The sequence below is a fragment of the Caloenas nicobarica genome, chromosome 13, assembly GCF_036013445.1.
Source record: "Caloenas nicobarica isolate bCalNic1 chromosome 13, bCalNic1.hap1, whole genome shotgun sequence".
NCBI classification, from domain to species: Eukaryota; Metazoa; Chordata; class Aves; order Columbiformes; family Columbidae; genus Caloenas; species Caloenas nicobarica.
Window position 1 is genome coordinate 11,988,991 of NC_088257.1, and position 17,625 is coordinate 12,006,615.

General features: G+C 45.8%; 1 protein-coding gene across 3 annotated transcripts in view; it reads left to right on the forward strand.

Annotated features, from left to right (window-relative positions):
• Positions 1–9,203, forward strand: part of TTC1 (tetratricopeptide repeat domain 1) — a 32,164-nt gene extending 22,961 nt beyond the window's left edge. For all 3 annotated transcript variants that reach the window (XM_065644275.1, XM_065644277.1, XM_065644276.1), the window contains exons 7-8: positions 435–489; positions 8,549–9,203. In XM_065644275.1, the coding sequence (XP_065500347.1) occupies positions 435–489; positions 8,549–8,682 (189 nt within the window). In that variant the 3' untranslated portion in view covers positions 8,683–9,203. The remainder of the gene's footprint in view (positions 1–434; positions 490–8,548) is intronic.
• The last annotated feature ends 8,422 nt before the right edge of the window (positions 9,204–17,625 follow it).

Consider the following 17,625-nt stretch of genomic DNA (forward strand, 5'->3'; position numbering starts at 1 on the left):
TTTTCCTCATTACACCCGTGTTTATGTTCAGAAGTCAAATGCTGTGCTTGCTTAGTTCTTCTGGCCTCTCTTACAGAATTTAATGCACACAGCAGTGGAAATAGGGCTAAAATAGACTTTAATTGTAAGTCTCTTAAATTCCATAAGCCTTTCAGTTAAAATTCCAAGCGATCAGATCGGGTGTGTTTTTCAGCAGTTAAAATGTATGCCTGGATGAAACCTGCACTTACAAGTTACGACTTACTGTTTATGTGAACTGATGTCATAGGATGAATTACAGGCTTCCAAAATAAGATGAAAGTGTGGTTTGACATAAGGATTCCTTTTAAACCGTAAACAGCGTATCCTGGATATGTGTCCGAAAATTCCATAAGCTTAGCCTATAGTATTATTGAAAGCATGGGTCTGATTCCAGTTTTTCTCTCTTTCCACAGCGACTGCCTAGACAAATTGAAGAGCGGAATGAAAAATTAAAGAAAGAAATGTTAGGTAAGTGGTGTGTACATATAACTTTTGTAGTCTACTAGAAAAATAAAATGCATGAGTAAAATCTCTTGCAGAAAATGTAATGTAATTTCTTCAAGGAAATACTAATTCTGTGTTGAACTAAACTCCTAATTTTTTGAAGTTCTCTATTGCTTGGTTTCACCTACAGTAAGTTCTAGCTAAATAATTCTCCCCCACAAAAAAAGGCTATTGGTTAAATTCAAATAAATAAATACTCAAAACCTTCTAAAACAATTTATATTGATGCAGAGGAAAATGGTTTGAAGCAGACCAACTGCTCTGCCCTGAAAGTAACCCTTCAAAGGAAACATTCCCATGAAAGGCATAAAACAGGGTTTTCGCTAAACCTTTACATAAAATAAGTCAACCAGCTGTAATAACTGAGCATGTTTGGTCTTGTGTCTGAAGAAATAAATTCGGTTCTTATTGTAGCACTTCCAACCTATAGACCTCCAAGTCTTCATGTTTACAGTGATTTGTACAGTATTTCAGTTCTGTTTGTGCGGAGGCCAAATTAGACCTACCTAGTGTTGCAAACAGGCATCTGGCTTGCTAGGGGTGGAATTAGATTTCCTAACTGCGTAGCTCATCGACTCTTGACTTTTTACCATTCTATACCAAAGGGTACTATTGACTCTTCTTCTTTGTGGAAAAGATAATTAAACTAATATAACTCATTTGAATGTATGTGCCCCCAACATTGTGTTGTATGGTATTGCTTGGATAGTATCTTAACTGGATTGATGTATTTCAAAAGGATAACTACTTAAATAAGATTGCCCAAGCAAGATTGGTTTTCATATGTAATATTAAGTATAAAGCACTTCCTTGCACCTCTCAAAGTGTTACAGTTAAACCAAGAGTTTTGGGGGGAACCTCCCACCCGAAAAAAAGACCGCTGTCACCGTTGTCTACTGCCTGCTACGTAACAAGGTTTGTTAATTCTTCTGTGTTCAGACACTTCATAGCCGGTCTGACATTCTGGTACTTTTTTAAGTGAGCTTGTGTTTTTATATAATCTTTTCATTTGTACTGTTCAGAAAAATTACACAAAAGAGCAAAGACAAATGACAGTATAAGATAAAGAGAAACTAACTGTAGCTAACCTGTTTCAGATATAGTTTCAGTAGTTACCTGTTTACTCATCCTAGATGTGACAAGTAGTGGGTGAGTAGGCTTTGAGGGCTTGGGATGCTGAGAATCAGGTTAAAAAAGCTCAGTCTATCTTGCATACTGTAACAGTAATTCTTAAAACTTTTGGGAAGAAGAGACTGTTTCACAGGCTTATGCTGGAGCTGATATTCTTTAATATTTTTTTTTCTTGCTGTGCAGGGAGTGTGATTTGCTCTTGCTTTGTACCAGTTTGACATAGTAAAGTTGCAGTGAGGCTTTCTAGAGCTTTACATCATCAAGTTTGCTGATGATACAAAACTGGGAGGAGTGGCTGATACACCAGAAGGCTGTGCTGCCATCCAGCAAGACCTGGACAGGCTACATAGAGAGTTGGGCAGAGACAAACCTAATGAAGTTCAACAAAGGCAAGTGTAGGGTCCTGCACCTGGGGAGGAATAACGGCCCCCACTGGTACAGCTTGGGGGTTGACCTGCTGGAAAGCAGCTCTGTGGAGAAGGACCTGGGAGTCCTGGTGGACAACGAGTCCAGCAGTTTGCCCATGTGGCCAAGAAGGCCAGTGGTACCTGGGGTACATTAGTAAGAGTGTGACCAGCAGGTCAAGGGAGGTTGTGCTGCCCCTCTACTCTGCCCTGGTGTGGCCACATCTCGAGTTTCGTGTCCAGTTCTGGGCTTCCCAGTTCAAGAAGGACAAAGAATTACTGGAGAGAGCCCAGTGGAGAGCTACAAAGATGATGAGGGGTCTGGAGCATCTTTCTTACAAGGAAAGACTGAGAGAGCTGGGTCTGTTCAGCCTGGAGAAGCTGAGAGGGGATCTTATCAGTGTTCATAAATATCTCAAGGGTAGGTGTCAAGAAGATGGACCAGACTCTCTTTAGTGGTGCCCAACGACAGGATGAAGGGCAACGGGCACAGACTGAAGCACAGAAAGTTCCATTTGAATGTGAGGAGGAACTTTACTTTGAGGTGCCAGAGCCCTGGAACAGGCTGCCCAGAGAGGTTGTTGAGAGTTAATCCAGTGGCAGTTAGGATTTCAGAACTGAACTGGTCTTCTAGGGAACCAGCTGAGGCTCTTTATATTGGGATTCTCATGAAGGAATCCCTTCTCAATGATGTTACATACATGCAAGGAGATACACTGATGTTTGCTGGTGTAAACAGCCAGAAAAAACAGACTAAGAGCGGAGCAGTAAAGTGTTTAACCTTATGTTCATCCACAACCTTTGTGTGTGACAGCTTTCATATAAATTGTCACGTGTATCATTACAATTATATGGTGTCAATTGGGCAGGTGGTATTTTATTCTTAGTGAAAGAAGACAAACTTTATATAGTGTGGTGGTGAAGAGATTTCTTTTGATTTTGTTGCACAATGTATTTCTTTTAAGCTGTTTCAACTTTCCTTTTTCAATAACTTTGTTAATGCTATTTACCAACTGACTGCTGTGTCAGAATAGACAATTGCTTGTGGTAATCTGTTAGGAGGTTATCTGACTTCTGGTTAAACAGTGTCAGGAGTGCGAGGATTCATTCCTTCCCTGTTTCACAGGGGAGTCTCCTCAGGTGTAGCCCAGATTTTTTGGTTCCAGGAGAGCAAGTCAGATGCATCCTAATAGTTCCAGGCTAGGCCTGGTCCAGGAGCACTAACACTGAACTGAAATTAATATCTAACAAAATCTTTAGAAAGACTGTCACATTTAATGCTTTGGCTCTTGTGAAGTTTGGATATTGAATTTAATTCTTATTTTAGTCAATGAATCATCCAGTAACGTAGTTTTTCCAGGCTTTTATTCTTTCAACTAAAACTAAGTCCTGGTATAGCCAACTAACATGGTCATGAAAACTGGAGCTGTGTATGAACAAAGTGAAGTAAATGGAGTGCATCGTCCTCCTTCCCCAAGTGTGTTTCCTGTTTTCCAGCACTGCAGCTCATTACCACATAGTTTGTCAGAAGCTGAAACCACTTCTTAAGCGATTGTGTGTAAATAAGTCGGAGTACACATTCTTGGCTGGATTTTTCTTCCAGACTACCTAACTATGAATTCTTCTGTGCAAGTGGTAGTGCATGCGATTGATGAAGCTGATATCACTAGAAAAAAAAGCATGTTTTGTTGCCAAAGTTCATTTCTGCTTTGTGTTCTGCAAGGATCTAACTTTCCCAAAGCTGACATTTGTATTTAAATTACTTTCATATTTTCTATTCAGCTTTGCAGGTTAGTGCTGCCGCTTGCCACTGAAGTTTGCCCAGTATGAACTAACCTCTGAGTTTCACATTAAGGAAAGCTTAACTTACAGCACAGAGGCCAACATGTACTGACCATTTCTGTGTTCTTTTGTATTTCTCTTCTGACGTAAAAGCCAAAGATTTCCACCGATTGTGCAACAAGCTAGTCTGGTTTAGAGAAACTGCAATTCCTGTGATAACTGGGACCAGCTCCTTTGGGGAGGGAGTGTGAGAGCAGGGGGGAAGTTTGGAATAGTTTTAGAAAGGTTTAGCAGCTTTGGGGGCTGTGAGAACCGTACATTTTTCTGTAGGGGAGCCAAGTATATTTGATATTAAAAAAAATGGGGTGGAACATATGCCATCTGTGTAACCTGTCATAGTAACATGGAGTTCATAAATCTAATTACAAATTATTAGGACTTTCAGCTTAAGTTATAAATGAGTGCATTGCAGAAAATAATGAAATGTACTTGATTATCAATGTGGTTATGGGAAGGTGTATCGGAGCCTTTCTGCCAATAAGAGATTTTTCCAGCTACATGAGATCAGTAAATACATTTATTAGGCTTAGTGCCTAAAGAATTAGGGGTTGGGGGGAGGTTGTTTTTGTTTGGTTGGTTTTTGTTGTTGCTGTTGGTTTCGTTTTTTGTTTGTTTGTTGGCTTTGTTTGGTTTGGGTTTTTTGTTTTGTTTTTTAATACTGAAAGGCATGTTGTATTTGCAATTAAGCTGCTAAATCCCAATACTGTACACAGGGAGGTCACTTTAAGTGGTTCTAATTAGAGCTAATGTACAGTTACTTTCAGTTCAGTCCTCGCATACCATTTAGGGAAGGGAAAAGGATTTGCCTTCGCTCTTCTAATTGCTTAAGAAATGTTGTTGGTAATACAGAAAGCTATACAAAAATGAGACTTCATCAGGAAATTTGTCTTTTATCCAAAAAAAGTTCTTAACACAAACAATATATGGCTTTTCAACATCCAAGCACCAGTTGAACACTAGCAACCATACTAGAATTACTGCCAGACACTGAATAGCAATTCATTTTGGCTGTTACATCTTAATGTAAATCGTGAGAGATCTTTTTGTGCATCTGCCTTTTGCAAGGAGATGTTCCGTTGCAAGTTTAGGTGAATAATGAATCACAGACTTCTGAGCCCTAAATTGATTTTTACCAGTTAGTTTTCCCCTTAACCTCTGAATATTGCTTTGCTGAGGAAATTTAACCTGCTGGAGTTCCAGGTGAAAACTAGACGTGGGGCATCTAAGATATAAAGAACAAGATCTATGAAAATACGGTCCCAGAGAGGAGAACGTGACGGTGCTGGGGGCCGAGTGTTCGCTGAGAGCTCTGCAGCTGAGCCACCGCTCCACGCTCCTTCCCTCCCTCCAGCCCGGGCTCTGCCTTGGGACCGCTCTTCTCTGGGGGCGGGGAGATTGGACTTAACTACAGATCTTAGTTTAGGGATGAAAGGGGAGTGGAGGAGGAGGAAACAGTGCTTTCCTACAATGGTGGGTTTATGTGCTCTGAGGCAGCAGGAGCAGTGCTTTGGGCTGGGGTTCCCGGAAAAGGCAAAGCTTTCTTCTGCTTCATTAGCCATTTATTAAATGTGGCTGCACCAAAAGGCGTTGCTGTATGTGGATTTAAGTGATAGAGCAGGAAGGTGACCTATGACTGTATTGTTTTAATTATTCATTCACAGCGAGGTGAAGAATAAAGTATTAAATATAGTCTTTAGCTTCCCCCAGAGAGCTGGCCTCGCTGCAGCCGAGAATACCAAGGCAGTTGTTGTGTGTTTATCGGCTCTAGCGTGAGTGGAAAAGAGCCATCGTACCAACTCCAGGGAGAAAAGACTTTTCTCAGTCTCCTGACCAGGGCCAGCTCTTCTGCCTGCCCCAGCCAGCTCCAGTGCCATGGAACGTGCGAGCTGCCAGCAGCCCACTGCACCACGCCAGACCCTGCGGATTCTGCCGCTGGGACACAAAGACACTTCTCACCCCAAACCTGGAGCTGAGCAAAGGCCAAATGTTTGTCTAGAAGTACAAGAGCAAATATTCACCCCAGTCGTAGAGATGCTGTGAACAAATTTATAGTTTGAGAACCAAAACACTTTTAGGACACAGTATAATGTTACGAACTTAATGGTTAACTTAGTTTAGACAGGGTGTATCTTACAAATAACCCACCACCAGTACAAAGAAGCTAATCCCAGCTGAGCCCTTCACTGGAATGACTTTGGGCAGATCACTCAACCACCTCATCTGTTAATCCACACAGCAAAAAAATCAAATTGAAGAGAAGTTCTGTCTCACCAACTAGCTGCTTTTGAAGTGTAAGGCTGTCTTCCTTTGTAAGGTCACAGGATTTCCATGTTGACTCTCAAAGACCAGTCTTGCTTTAAAATAATTACACAAATCTCTGAAAGATACCCAGTCGTGAGCCAGCACTTTGATGCAAGACCTTAATTACTTTGGTGTACTTAGAAGTACTGTAGTAATGCTCATAGTTTCTTTATGCAGGGATGAGTTGTTCCTTAGGATAAATTGTTTACATTTTTCCCCAACTATTGTTTGTTTGGTTTGTTGTGGGTTTTTTTTTTTGTTTCTGGTTTTTTGGGTTTGGGGTTTTTTTGTGTGTGTGTGGTTTTTGTTGTTGTTGGTTAGTTGGTTTTAGTTTGTTTGGGTTTTTGTGGGTTTTGTTTGTTTGGGGTTTTTTGTTTTGGGGGGGAGTGGGGTTTTTTTGTTGTTTGTTTGTTTGTTTTGTGAATGTGTTCAAAAAAGCTCCTCTGCCCCCAGTTAAATTTTGGAAATGTGATTGAAAAAATAGCATATTTTGGTTTATGGTGATGGTGTCCAACCTGACTTGAACTGTTGCCAGAATGTAAGAGAGGAGGGACACACTTCCATGGGCCAAGTTCTGGCTTGGCTACAATTTCTGTTTTGAGCACATCACAGGCCTGCAGTGTCACACAAAGCAAACCTCTTGATGTTTGTACTCCATCTGTGCAACATAAATACTGCTCGTCTCTCTGTAAAGAACTAACGTGCGGCTTTGCTCCTTACGTTTCTGTACTTTGGCACTGCTGTGAAGTTGCTGCTTCAGTGCGGCAGCAGCAAAGCCTGAACTAAATTGCGGCTGGTGCGTCGTAGTGAGGAGACTGACTTAATAGCCGTAGCAATGATTGCGCTGCTGGGCAGAAATGGGGTTTTCAAACGAAAGAACTTAGGAAAAGCAAAGACACTAAATTTTAAGTGTGCATATGACTTTGCACTCAGTTTCTAACATTAGTTTAGAAATAAAGGCAAAGATGATGAGGACAACAGATGTTTCTCTTGACCTAAGATGGCTTGTGGAAAGCACGCACATGGCAGTAGCAATAGATGTGGCCTTTGCACATTTTAGTTATGTGATTGTGACCGCTACACTTGCTTAACTGGATTTTCTGTCTGGCAGCTATTGTTGTTGTCACTTTTTCCCCACCATGTGCACACACAAAACTCCCAGCAAAACAAAATCCATTCCCTTGAAGATCTAGTAAACATAGAAGGCTTTTTGAAAGGTGATGTGCAGCATGTGGATGCAAACCTAGAGTAGGCTTCAACTTGTCCAAACTTCTCCTGTTTGTTCTCTGGGAAATTACAGTTCTGCATTGAAGCCAGGAGGAAAGTGTTTTTCTTGGAAAACTGATCGTCTCCATCCTTTGGCATGTCATGCCAGGGGCTCACTTACTTTGTGTTTAGCCAACGTGCAAATTGTTACCTCTGCTTCCTGTTTAATGTTATGCATTTTATCTTTGCTATCATCTCTTCTATAGATAGGACTTTTTTTAAAAGGATGTCTTTTTGTTGTCTCTCCTTTTTGTGGGTGGTAGCAATATTCATTTTCTAGTCAGAAAGCACGTATGATACATATGAATAGATTTTGAAATTGATATGATATATTGATAACCTTTACATTTTATTAACTGTCACACCCTATTTATATTTGCTTGTTAAATAACAGCTGCTTAGAGCTCTTAGCAGTGGTAAATTAGTTCTGGAGAACTGTAGTTTTGAAAGTGTGTTAATGATGCCACATCACATGACATCATGATGAGGTTTTTTGGAGGCAAAATGGCTGCTTAGTGTGCAAATACAGTTGCAAGGATGAATTTGTTTTATTTTTCTTTATATCACTATACACCTTCAGAAAGGGATTTTTAATTATTACAGTGACCAGTTTCAGCTTTGGCTTTCATTGTTTCATTCAGTAGTCCAGGAAACTGGGCAGTTATAAATACTTGGTTGTTCATAGAACTGTAGCTGCACCGAAAATGACCGGAACTGAGAACCTTGCGTTAGAAAATTTAATGTTGGCAGCTATCAGAGTTATATCCAAGTGTAAGTATATGGGAGACCAGGGCCTTGTGGTGTTAAACTCTCGTGCCTCAAGAGCCTGGAACTGAGGAAATTCGGTGCTCTGGAGAGCTGGCACCACCGAGCCAGGAGGGTCTGCAGCCACTCGCTCATCTGTTTGCAGGCCCAAGGCTGACGGTAACTACATCTCCATTGGGAGTTTTTAAATTCACGTTAATAGTCAACAAACAGCATTTACCTTAAGTTCGTAGGTCAATTAGTAGAGCTGGACTGTCAGTGGGAGTTTTCCATCTGCTTAATACTTAATGTGTTATCGCTCCTTTTCACTGCAGGCAAACTGAAGGATCTTGGGAATTTGGTTCTCCGTCCCTTTGGCCTGTCGACTGAAAATTTCCAGATAAAACAGGATTCATCGACTGGTTCATACTCCATCAATTTTGTTCAAAATCCAAACAATAATAGATAACATAAATTTAATCTCGTTCTGCTGGCTTTCAGGCTTTGTGACTGTGTGCTTGCACGTACCAGTAAAAGAATTCAGCAAATGTTCTTCACGCTCCTCAAGTGAAGATAAGACTCGAGCATATTCATTTCCCTGCTTGTGAAATTATTTACAATGTGGATGTAAACCAAGTCATTCAACTTCTCTTAGTGATAACTGTGTCCAGTGTGTGATTTTTTTTTTTTTTTTTTTAATTAATGTTTTTTCTTCCCTTGCGGTGTTTGGCTTGTCCAACAGTCACTTCATTATTTTGGCCCATTTAGTGCTGGCAGCAAAATTTCTAGCAAGCAATTAGGTTGAACGAAAATGCTCACACACCTGTAGCCAAGAAAAAACGCCTGATAGTGTCTTGTGCAATGAATGAATCCAGCAGAGGCACTTCTCCCCACTCGGCAGGTGGGTACGACTGACAGCAGGCATGGAAGCAAGCCAGTCTCTTCTGTGGAATCATTTTTCTTTGTAATAAAGGCCTGGTATTTCTGTTGGTTTGGTTTGTGAAGTTCTTGCCTTATTTGAGTCCTTCCCATGGTGGGGATGGTGTTAGAAGTCCTTGTAGCCACTCACAAATAACATACTTGCAAGACATTCATTTGAAGCGTTTGATTTTTTTTGGTCTTGCTTATAGCAATATCAGTAAATTAACCTCAGGCCACCCTTACACCACAATTTGTTTACTTTGTATTCATATTTCTGAAGGCAACACGGAAATTTTGTGCCTATATATACACATCCTTTGTAATGGTACCATAAAATTAGTGACGTTTGCTTTTCCCAGATTAATTCATATCCATAATGGTAAACAAATAAGTGATATTAAAGTTGATTGCAAAAGATCTTCATAGTATACCAGACCTGGAAGACCTTGAAGTATCTATGTGTATATACATATATATAGGTGCTGTTGAAGTAGTTCATTCAGACTTGGGAGAAGGGGTGTCTTTTGTAATTACTACTTACTGGGTTTTATATCAATGCTGAAATGTTTATGTTGGAGGCGGATTTTTCAGTTGTCTCCATGCAGATTTCAATACAAGATCTAATGAAATAATTATTGGTGGCTCTCTGTTGGCTATTGCTTGTCATTTTCAATTTGTTTCAGGAAGTCTCTCTGTGTGTACTTAAGGACTGAAATTACAGAGCTCCGGTCTTTACACTAATATGTCTCAAAGGAATGGTCTCTCATGCTAAGGCATTCTTGGTGCTTTATTTTCATTTTTCCCTCTGCAGCCGTTGAGGGGCTTTTCATTGTTATTTAACTCTGTCCTGCTGCATTTTTAGTTTTGACTTTGTGGTTACCTGTTTGTAAATTATCTCAAGTCTGCAGTGTGTGAATTAAAATGTCATTGTCAAAAGAACAGAGACGCCCTAATTCAGAGCAAGGCCCGTGCAGCCTGTAACATCTGCGTAATTAAAATGTCACTTAAGTAACAGCCAACAGCCTCTAGGATTTCCATGTGCTGAAACTGTAACTATCCTGTGCTTACTTGAGTAAAGTTTCTAATGTGCAAGGCTGAATTTCCTTTACTAATGAGGTTTGGGCAAATGGGTTGGTGTGTGGGTAGGAGGTTTTAAGGAAAGATTTATTGATTTATTGATTTATTTTTCCTCCTTGGAGCAGCCCTTGTTGCTCCAGCGGCTGGAGCGGGGTTTGCCAGGCAGAGCCTGGGAGCCTCAGGCTGAGCTCAGCCAGGGCAGAGGGAGCTGCTGGGAGAGAGCTGCTCACAGCCCAGAGCCCCGCAGCTCCGATGGGCTCAGTACCTGTAAAACCCCTCTGCTCTCTGAACCGAGCTCTGCAGCTACAGGGAGGGCTTCTTGGGTTGGGCAGTGTTGGGACTAGTATAAGTGATAATCATCTTTCCTGAAACCTGGAACGCTATGGAGCAAACATGGCCCTGAAGCTCAGAGCTGGGTTTGTGCCCGAGCAGCTCAGGTGTGCCCAAGCAGCTCAGGTGCGTCCAAGCCACGGCTCAGGTGTGCCCGAGCTGTGCTGCCCTGGAGCCACCAGCTCGTGCTGTCACCAGCTCCTGTGCTGGAACATGGGGCGAGGGCTGGCAGCAGCACGGCCTGTCTGCACCTGGAGCCCAGCTGGCCATGGGCTCTGGAGGTACAGGAGGGACCTTCCACAGGGGCCGAGGGCCGGAGAAAGGAGATTGTCAAGGCTTTTGTCTCGCTTACCAACATCAGCACTAGTCCTGCACCACTGGATGTGAAGCAGATGAGGTCTGTGCCTTGGGTCTCACTCAGCTGCAACATAGATACACACACACATACAGAAATTGAACCACTTTGGAGCTACTATGGGTACTTTAAATTTTCTGTATATCTTTGATATGACCAATTAATTGCTATCTTTACACACATGGTCTGTGTATATCTGTTACTTACCAGTGTGTGGCTGTTGTGCAAACTTACAAGCAGTAGCTTTTAGCAACCTGCTACTTCTCTTACAAATGAGTGACAAATTTTCTTTCTTCCATTCTGTTCCTGCTTCACATCTTTAAAGGGCTGGAGGGCTGCAAATATGCCTTCTCGGATGGAGACTGGTTAATTTATTCTGGAAAGTAAAAGCATAACAAAACTTTTGAAATGCCTGCCTGCTGTGCAAACATAACATCAAATAAGTGCGCAACTTCCCTGCTGGATGCCTGCTGTGTACCTGTAGTTTTAAAATGAAGGAAAGAACAAATGAAGTGGAAGGAGTGCAGCTGATTTGCTTTCCACGCTGTGTTTGTAATTTAATTGCATTGTGTGAAAGAGGCGGGTGAGTGTCCCTGGAAATCGGGCACACCAGTGCTGAGGAACCAAATCTCTAGGTCATACCTGCTCAAAGTGCCACTCCCCAGCAAACCAGGAACCTCTGAAATGTGTTATCTGCCATTTCAGCAAGTTCTCCTCTAGGTAAAGTTCCAATTAATTGCCTGAAGGAAGTCCTTTTGCATTGTCCAGATCCTGAACAATTGCATTTATTTTGCATTTTATTTTTAAGGGATTTTTTTTAATGTCTAAACTTGTCATCACAGCTGCCACCAGAAAGGTAATTGGTACATCCTCCTGCTGTAATTGGCCGCAATTCCACCGCAGTGCCAGCGTGTTGTGAGTCACATGTGTTTGGCTTACAACCTCTATTAGGAAAAAATGTTTTATGAAACATAATCTTTTTAATATAAGTGATCTTAAACCAACGAGTTCCTTGTTCGTTTGTTCCAACAGTTACCCTTATTGTAACAAGCATGTGCCTTTTTTCCTCTTTGTCTGTCCTCAGCTCCCAGCCTTTGTTCCCTCTTACTCTGCCTGCAAAATAAAAAACCTTTTAGTACTTGGCCTTTTCTCCCTGAACATGTTTGCATAGTAAGGAAGGGGCCTGTTGCTCTTCTCCAGGATTTCCATAATGTTTGTGTCTCAGACCTTCCTTTTTTTGACATCAGAACCAACACTGAGATTTGTCCCCCTTTCTGCTCTATGCAGAAGGCATCACATTCTTACTCCTTCCTTGCTTCTACCTTCAGACTGTTTTAACCCTTTTGGCAATGGATGTGCCAAGTTTTAGACCTCCCTTCAGCCTTCTCTGGGATAGCTGAGACACAGACTCCCCTTTCCTGCAGCTGTGGACGTTTTCTTCCTTGTGTTAATGCAGCTAAATGCTAAATTAAGACACTGTTTGGCCGGCCTGGCTCACCGAGCAGTGGATGTCACCCTGTGTGTTCTCCCAGCACACTGTTGCTTACCAGCGCTTTCAGGAGTGACTTTAGACGTGCTTCTCAATCACTGACGAAAGTGTCAAAGAGTAGGGGATTGAAGCAGCGTCTCACAGGAAACATCCCTGTTTGAAGGACAGTGGCAAATTGTTTGAGATCTGGCAGGGAGACCATCTTGCTCCACCTGTGCATCGTTTGTTTTATATTGTAGATAGTTATCTGCAAATATTGCGTATACTGTAAAGTGCCGTGCCAGGTGATGCATCTTTATAATTAGACTTACTAAGCCTGATTGAATGACAAGGTCTATTTTTGATGGATTTTAATTGCATGTTTGCCATTAATTCTTTATTAATGGATTTCTGATCCTGTTTTCAGATTCCTATCCCCAATGTCAGATTAACCAGCCTATATTTACCTGGGTTGTCATCTTTGCCCTCTGTTGCCCCACTGGCCTGTCTCTGTACCCAGCACACATTAAAGACAAGCTGGTTGAGCCAGTTGGCCGTTTTAAGTTAAATATCTGGGCTTATTTCCGTCCTGTTACTGTTCTGCCTGGGTGCTAACGGAATGGCAAGTACATCATCCCACCTCCTTTAAATTAAGAAATATCCAACACCAGTACTTTTATCATCGGCAATAGGCCACCATGCATTTTGAGCACTGCATTTGTTCCTAATAGATTAAAACTTCTCTTCTATCATCCTTATCTTTGTTAGTCATGCCTTTTTTAAGCTTTCCTTATCAAGATTGTATTCTCTTACATCAAGTTCATAGCAACTGCCTATTTTGTCTTCCCATATGCATTGTTTTCATTTTTCAGTTGTTGCTTTCATATCACCTGGAAAGTAGCCCATCTGTTTTCTGGTGGGTTCTGTTTCCTGAGCTTTATCATCACACTCATTGACACATGCTCAGTAGCCAGTTTATTCTACAGTATTTAAAACTGCTGCTGCTTCTTCCTCTACTTACCCTTCCTGAATGGCTAATACCTAGTAATTGCCAGTCCAGCCATTTAGATAATTCCACTACATTACCATATTCTATAATAAAGCTTATATCATTATTTTTTCTCAATTGTGAGACTATGCAAATGTTCTTATTGTACAGGAATATTAGAAGTAAGAATGAGGAACCAGAAACCTCTCCGCACTCTCTGATAATTCAGTACAGGTTATTTACAACAGTAAACTTCAGATTATACCGCTCTTGTTACCTCTTCCTCTTCCTGTGTGATGGGGCGGGATGCCCAAAGGTGCCGTCATCATCCTCCACTTCTCTGCTGCCACAAGCCGGCTCCACCTCCCGAGACAGCCCTGGGCACAGAGCAGGTTCACAGCGTGGGTCTTTGGGTCAGCACAAAACCGAGATCACCGCCAATCCAGCAGGCGGGCTGCCCCGGGCCCAGGTGACCTTCCCCACAATGCAGCTCTCTGTGCCACAAACCCAAGCTCTGCAGTGAAGTCTGTCTTCATTTATTCAAGGGATCAGAAGAATTGCTGAGGTTTCATATATAATCTTACGGAGTCCGTGCAGCGTCCCATGCTCAGTAGTTCCATCCGTTCTCCTGTGGTTATCCTGGCAGCAGACCCTTGCTGGGTCTCTGTAACCCACCCAGCCCTGCAGCACCACGCTCGGGGTGGCTGACTCGCAGGGCTTCCAAAAACTGACATTTCGCGAAGCTCTGAGGTTCTTGGGTATATGGGTTCTTGAGAAAGTAAACACTCGCTTATCCCCAGAGCAAGCCTTGTCTTGTCTGCTCAGCTACCTGCCCAGCTGTGGAGGGGGGCTCCACAAACCTTGTTAAAATCCCGCTTGTTTTCATTTGATGTGTCAGTTTGCTGCAGCGGGAGCTGGGATGTCCTGAAAAGGTCTCTCCCCCGGACACTCACACCTTGCCACGTACCCTGGGTTACAACCAGGGCTGTTCTCACTGCCGAGCAGTGGAAGCCCTTTTGCTTTTGGCTCTTCCTGCCCCTGGCAGCAGGCGGGGCCCTGTCCCCTCTTTCTGCCACCACCCCGCTCCGTCCTGCCTGCTCTCGCCTCCTGGCGCCTCAACAAGGAGACGTGCTGGATCTCTCCCTTTCCCCGCTGTGTGTGGCACAGCTGTGGTGCTGCCCACCTCCACGTGCTCTTAATTCCCTCAGCCCTCAGCATTAACCCCAGCCCCGGGCGGGCTCCCAGCTGCGGCTGCCACCCCCAAGGGCCGTGCCAGCCCCACGCCCTCTGCCACCGCCCGGCGGCCTGGGCAGCAGGGCCCAGCTCACCTGCTTCTCCTCCCCCTTCTCCCAGGTCTCCGCTGGGACCAGCACACTGACCCGGCTCCATCACAACACGCGGTCCCTTTGCCGTCTCATGACGCTCAGCCCATGGCCGCTGCACTCGGTGAGGGCCGGCAGGCAGCGCGGCTGCCCCCTGCCCAGCACCGCTGCCCCCTGCCCACCGCTGCCCCCTGCCCAGCACCGCTGCCCCCTGCCCAGCACCGCTGCCCCCTGCCCAGCACCGCACCCTGCCCACCACTGCCCCCTGCCCAGCACCTCTGCCCCCTGCCCAGCACCGCTGCCCCCTGCCCAGCACCGCACCCTGCCCACCACTGCCCCCTGCCCAGCACCTCTGCCCCCTGCCCAGCACCGCTGCCCCCTGCCCAGCACCGCACCCTGCCCAGCACCGCACCCTGCCCACCACTGCCCCTTGCCCAGCACCGCTGCCCCCTGCCCAGCACCGCTGCCCCCTGCCCAGCACCGCACCCTGCCCAGCACCGCTGCCCCCTGCCCACCGCTGCCCCCTGCCCAGCACCGCTGCCCCCTGCCCAGCACCGCACCCTGCCCAGCACCGCACCCTGCCCAGCACCGCTGCCCCCTGCCCAGCACCGCACCCTGCCCAGCACTGCCCCCTGCCCAGCACTGCCCCCTGCCCAGCACCGCACCCTGCCCACCACTGCCCCTTGCCCAGCACCGCTGCCCCCTGCCCAGCACCGCTGCCCCCTGCCCAGCACCGCACCCTGCCCAGCACCGCTGCCCCCTGCCCACCGCTGCCCCCTGCCCAGCACCGCTGCCCCCTGCCCAGCACCGCACCCTGCCCAGCACCGCACCCTGCCCAGCACCGCTGCCCCCTGCCCAGCACCGCACCCTGCCCAGCACTGCCCCCTGCCCAGCACCGCCCCCTGCCCAGCACCGCTGCCCCCTGCCCAGCACCGCACCCTGCCCAGCACCGCACCCTGCCCAGCACCGCTGCCCCCTGCCCAGCACCGCACCCTGCCCAGCACTGCCCCCTGCCCAGCACCGCCCCCTGCCCAGCACCGCTGCCCCCTGCCCAGCACCACTGCCCCCTGCCCACCGCTGCCCCCTGCCCAGCACCGCTGCCCCCTGCCCACCGCTGCCCCCTGCCCAGCATTGCTGCCCCCTGCCCCGCACCCTGCCCAGCACCGCTGCCCCCTGCCCAGCACCGCACCCTGCCCAGCACCGCTGCTCACCCTCAACTGGGGTTACTGGGGTGCCCAGTGCTGAGGCGAGTGATGTCAAACACAGGACAGCGCAACCCATTGTAAATCAGGAGTAAACAGAAAAGTCCATCAGTTTCCCCTAAGGAAAATAATAAAACCAGGTCCACAAGATGAGTTTGCTTGCAGGCCCCCTCGAGGGGCATCAGCCCATGGGTGCCCTGACACGCATGGGCTTTGCCAAACCCCTGGCAGTGCGTGATTCTGGGAAAGGTTTCTTGGGCAAAAGCAGATTTTCCAGCTAATTTTGGATTCTGACTGTGAGAGTCCCAATGCTTGGGCTTCAGAAGAGCTCAATACCTGTAGTTCCCTAAACTTCACCAAAGATTTGGGGGATTTAGCATTTCTTAAAAGAAAAAATAAAAGAAGTTTTCAGTTCACATCGTAAGATCCGTCTCCCAAAACGCCAGCCCTAAGCGAGGCAGCGCGAGGCAACGCTCTGGAGTTCAGAGGCTGTGGGACTGACACGCCGTGCACTGCCGACCCCCTCCCAGCCAGCCATTAAGCAGGGATCTGAAATTCCTCTCAGCTCATCACGTTGGGATATTTAGAATTTGATAAAGCACCAAGCTTTGAAGGCAAACCCTTCATTCCCTGATGAGCACGTTTCAGCACAAAACTTCCTTGAGATCTGCCTACCTCTGATTAGCACAGACATAGCCCGAGAGAAAGGAGAAGCCGCTGGTCACCAGTTCCTAGGCTTTAATTAGCTGTGTTATTCCCAAGGGATTATTGCAACAGCCAAGATCTCTTGCCGGTTGTTGCAGCCAAGAACCAATTATATCGAAGGGCCACCTCTTTTTAACAGTAGGTAAAGATGCGTAGGGGCACATTTAACGTGCAGCACTAATACGTTGCTCATTCACAAGCTTTCCCTGTTTGGAAGAATCCCAGCATTTTCTTGTTCAGCAGCTTAATTTTTTTTTTTTAAACCTGCGCAGCCTCCTGCTCGAAAGGAGGTAATTGCTGGGGAGTGTCTTTTATCAGCAGAGGCTCTGGTCAGTCCATTTGTCTGCCGAGGCACAGTAAATTGTCAGGCTCTTGGCTGCTATGGCATTAAGCCAGAGTCATTACAACCTACCCAGACAATGCAAAGTCCTTTAGAGGTTAAAGATCCTAAAACAACTGAAAACTAAAATAAACCACATTTTTCCGATTCTGTGTGTTCAGCTGGAAAACTCACCATCTGCAGCTACGACTCCAGCCCGGAGCCCTCGTACCTGCCCATTTCTCATCCACTGGTTCTCAAGAAGACCGTTTCCAAAGCCTTCCCTGAGCAGACGCAGCGGGTGTAGGTTTGCCTTTCCTAGCCCTTTCTCAGCCCGGCTGACACTGATACTCTGGCCCTGGCTCCCAGTACTGCCCGCAGCACGTCCCCGCAGACCGGGCAGGCTCTGGGCTCTGGGTGTGTGACTGTGGGTCCCCCGCAGCTGCTGACCAAGAACGTGACCCTCCACCAGCCACAGTAAACGAGACTTCAAGCGCTGAGGCGTTAGCCGTGCCTGTTCATCTGGGGAAAACACACATTGTTATTTCTGTTCCGTTTCTAACTCTGGGAAACGAAATGCAGCCGCGAGCACGGCGGTGCGGGAGGGGATGCTGAGCAGCAGCTCCCTGCAGACGAACACTTCGGTGAATGGGACGTCAGGAAGATGCAGGATGTGGTATTACCTATTCCAGCTGGTAGCTTTGTGCCTGGCTGCTGGAATAACT